Here is a 3933-nt window from a genome sequence, read left to right on the forward strand (position 1 = left end):
GGAGGCAGGTGCTCTCCTCCCTGGGCGAGCTGCTTGGCAACACCCTGGAACCACCAGCTCTGCTGGGATCTGCTCAGGGATCACAGATGATCCCTGGGGTCACCTTGCAGCTCCCAGGCTGGATCTGGTGGCACCAACCTGCAGTTGTCCCTTGGGAGGGGTGTCCTCAGCTGCAGGCAGGAGGGCCAGTTCCCCACTCCCCTTAGTTCATATTTTATCCTAAAACACCCTAAAACACCTTTTTCTCTCCATAGGCCCCGGATCCCGGTGACCCTCAACATGAAGATGGTTATGCCCTCCTGGTTAGTGCTTTGGGACCCTTTTCTGGGGGAATGAGAGGGATGGGGGGACTGAAGAGCCAAAATCCACTGCCCTGGAGGAGTCAGGAAAGGGCAGAGCACACCCAGCTCCCCTCAGCCTGGGTGCTGGGAGAGGTTTGGAACTGACCCTCCTGCTTTTCTCAGGTTTGACCTGATGGGGTTGACTCCGGATGCACCTGAGGATGAAGCTGGGATCAAGAAAGCTGCAGAAAACAGTAAGAAGCTTTGGGGAGGAGGAACCACAGAGCTCCCGGGTGCCTTTCCCTCAGTGGGACAGGAGCAGATGTCTCCCCTCCACCTCTCCTTCCTTCCTGCTCTCCTGTGATCCCTGCCCACCTTCTCCCTGGCTGAAGCCAAGTGCATTTGGTCCCTGGGAGCTCTGGCACCCACCACGCCCTGACGTGCCAGGGGTGCTGTGCACCCCCCCAGGCCTCGGGTGCTCTCCCTCAGCCCCCTCCCCAACCTTTCACTGACCCATTTCTTTGTCTTCTTCCAGTTAAAGCCATTATTGAGCATGAGATGAAGAACGGGATTCCAGCCAACCGCATCATCCTGGGGGGCTTCTCACAGGTGAGCTGAGCTGGGGGGAAGGCTGAGGAGGAGCAGGCTGAGGGTTGGGACCCCTCTTCCTCCTCCAAAGACACCCCTCAAAGGGAGCATTGGTGGCAGGGAGGTGGGTGGATTCCCCTGGGGCTTTGGATTCCCCTGGGGCTGTGGATGCCCCCCTGGGCCTTGGATCCCCCCCAGGGATTTGGATCCTCCCTGGGGCTGTGGATCCTCCCCCAGGGGTTTGGATCCCCCCCCAGGGGTTTGCGTTCCCCTGGGCCTGTGAATCCTCCCCCTGTGGCACTAACAGACCCTTCCTCCTCTGCTGCAGGGCGGTGCCTTGTCCCTGTACACAGCCCTGACCTGCCAGCACCAGCTGGCTGGCATCGTGGCCCTCAGCTGCTGGCTCCCCCTCCACAAGGCCTTCCCTCAGGTACTTGCAATGCTACCCCACGGGGAGGCTTCTGGGGGGAGATTCTCCCATTTGGAGTTGGCTGCAGTGAGCCTGGGGCTGCTGGAGGCATGAAGTGCCTGTGGTGGGGGCTTTATCCCACCCCCCTGCTGCTCGGACCTGGAGCAGCTCGTGGAGCAGATCAGGGCTCTGGTGCTGACCCGGGGTGGGCACCAGGGCCTCGTGAGGGGGGGACCTGCCCCTTGGGGAGACAGATAAATCACCTGCCCCCTTCCCCACTGGGCATCCCCTCTCCTGAGCCACCCCTGAACCTTTCCCCCCTGGCTGCAGGCGGCGAGTAACGGGGTGAACAAGGACATTGCCATCCTGCAGTGCCACGGGGAGATGGACCCCATGATCCCCGTGCGCTTCGGGGCCCTCACGGCCGAGAAGCTCAAGTCTGTTGTCACCCCCACCAAGGTCCAGTTCAAAACCTACCCTGGCGTGATGCACAGTTCCTGTCCTCAGGTCAGAGAGGGGATGGGGCTCTTGGGGAGGTGTTGGGGCTGCTCTGGCCCTTGGGACCCCCCCCCAGCAGGGTCACTGAGTGCAGAGCACACGGGGTGTGTTTGTTGCTCCTGGATTCACTCCGGGCTGGGCACACAAGCTCTGGGGTGACGGGCTCTGTGTTCCCTGCAGGAGATGATGGCAGTGAAGGAGTTCATCGAGAAGCTGCTGCCCCGGATCTAAGCAGAGCCAGTCGAGACTGTGGCAGGGGAGGAGGCCGAGGTCGCAGCCACCCCCACTGCTCCTCCCACCCTCACCGTGTCCCTCCAGCTGGGGGTGTCCCCTCTCCCTGCTGCTCCCGGAGCCGAGGTTGGAGCTGTCCAAGGCGACTGTCCCAGTGGCCTTTCCTCTCCTCCTCTTGCTCCCAGTGGTTCCGAGGGGATCACCACCCCCTCCACTCCCCCGCGGTGAGTGGGTCTGGCCTGGCACGGGCGAGGTTTTTTTGTTGGGTTTGGTTATTTTTGTAACAGTATTAGGGGTGGGAGGAGCAGTGGGGGGCAGCGGGCAGGGCTGGGGCACCCTCTGGAGCCCCCCATGGCTCAGAGCAGCCCCTGCTCCTCCTCTGGCCTCAGCTTGTCCTCTCTGTGGCTGCTCTCAGCCTCCTCCCAGGCGACTCACGGGTTTTCAATCAGCTCAGGAACCCGGGACTCTCCTGTGAACACCTAAAGGCCCAGGGAGGGGCTTTGCTCTGGGCTGCTCCTGCCAAAGGCTGCCCCACCTCCCGGGGCTGGGGGAACAGTGTCCACACGCTCCTGCACCTCCCGGCACCTCCCGGCACGGGCCGGGTCCCCGCCCTGTCGCACACGCACACTCCGGCAGCCTCAGCCCTTGGGCTTGGGGCAGCTCTGCCCTCCTTGAGGTCATCATCTCCTTCCTCCTCCTACTCCTCTTGTTGCTTTTACAATCTCCTCCTCAGCCTGCCGGGGGTCCCGAGGGTCTCCCCATGCCCTCGGAGCCCCAGCAGCTGCTGGTCACATCTGCTGGCCGAACGGTTTGGACGCAGAGCCTGCCCAGAGCTGCCCCATCCTGAACGTCTCTCTTGCTGCTACTTCTTCTCCTTCCCTTTGGGCTGGCTCAGGGAGGGAGAGGAGAGGTGAGGAGAGGCCCCCAGGCCCCAGGGATGGCTCCTGGCACAGCTGGAGGAAGCAGCTTTGCTCCCAGCCATCAACCTCACCAGCATCTAATGCCCAGGCGCTGCTGTGCCCCATCCTGGGGGGCAGCACAGGGGTCTCTGTGTCCCCGAGGGCTCTGCTGGCTTTTCCATGTACAATCACAGCTTTCCCTGGGCCCCTTTGCCCAGAGCTGCAGCTGAGGCTTGTCCTCAAGTGGTGGCCTGGCCATGCCAGTAGCTGTGGCCAGCCAGGTCTGAATGTGTCCCACGGGTGGGCTCCTGGCCATCCCCTCCTGCAGGGCCACGGGCAGTTGCTGTTGAGCAGCTCTGCCCTTCTCCTCACCTCTCCTCCCTGGGCTGAGCCCACAGCACTGCTGGGCCCTCCTGGGCTGGAGCTGCATTTCTTTAAAAAAAACCCAACCAACCAGCCACCACAACCCCCACCTGGCCCAAGGGCTGCGTCCCCTCCCGTGTGCTCCTGCCTGGCCCCTCACCCTGCAGAGCTGCTGCTTGGTGGCCAGTGGCTACTGTGGCCAGGCTGGCAATGCCAGGGCTGCCAACCCCCCAGGGGCTGCTCCAGGGGGCAGGTCCAGGGGCTGCTCCAGCCCTGCCCTCCCTGCAGGATGTGCAAAGCAATAACCCGCTCCCCAGGGTTGGATCTGTCGGCTCCATCCTCGGGTGGTTTCTTGGATTTTTCTGCCCCCCTCACCCCCCAACTCCCACCTTTTAGGAAGTGTGAAACCAGCAAACCTGCTGCTGGCTTCGGGCTGGGGAGAGTCCAGCTCTTCCCATTCTTGCTTTTGGGCTTCAGTCCTGCTGTTTCCTCTGTCAGTTTTAAAGCTGCTGTGTCCTCCCTTCCCTGGGGCGGGGAGGTGAGAGGGGCTGGGCTGGGCACACAGCCCCCCCGGGGCTGCTGGACAGACAGACAGACAGACCTAGTGACTGTGAACTGGAACCGTGTGTGTGGCAGGGGGGCCAGGGACTCGTGGCCACCCCTG

The 3933-nt window shown here is 62.8% G+C and overlaps 1 protein-coding gene across 1 annotated transcript in view; it reads left to right on the plus strand.

Moving 5' to 3' along the window:
- LYPLA2 (lysophospholipase II) overlaps positions 1 to 2054 on the plus strand; it is a 5875-nt gene extending 3821 nt beyond the window's left edge. The window contains exons 4-9 of the mRNA XM_010000585.1: positions 255 to 302; positions 465 to 535; positions 817 to 890; positions 1198 to 1299; positions 1609 to 1785; positions 1957 to 2054. Of these exons, the coding sequence (XP_009998887.1) occupies positions 255 to 302; positions 465 to 535; positions 817 to 890; positions 1198 to 1299; positions 1609 to 1785; positions 1957 to 2007 (523 nt within the window). The 3' untranslated portion in view covers positions 2008 to 2054. The remainder of the gene's footprint in view (positions 1 to 254; positions 303 to 464; positions 536 to 816; positions 891 to 1197; positions 1300 to 1608; positions 1786 to 1956) is intronic.
- Positions 2055 to 3933: the final 1879 nt, after the last annotated feature.

This window comes from Chaetura pelagica, unplaced genomic scaffold (genome assembly GCF_000747805.2).
Source record: "Chaetura pelagica isolate M959 unplaced genomic scaffold, ChaPel_1.0 scaffold676, whole genome shotgun sequence".
NCBI lineage: Eukaryota > Metazoa > Chordata > Aves > Apodiformes > Apodidae > Chaetura > Chaetura pelagica.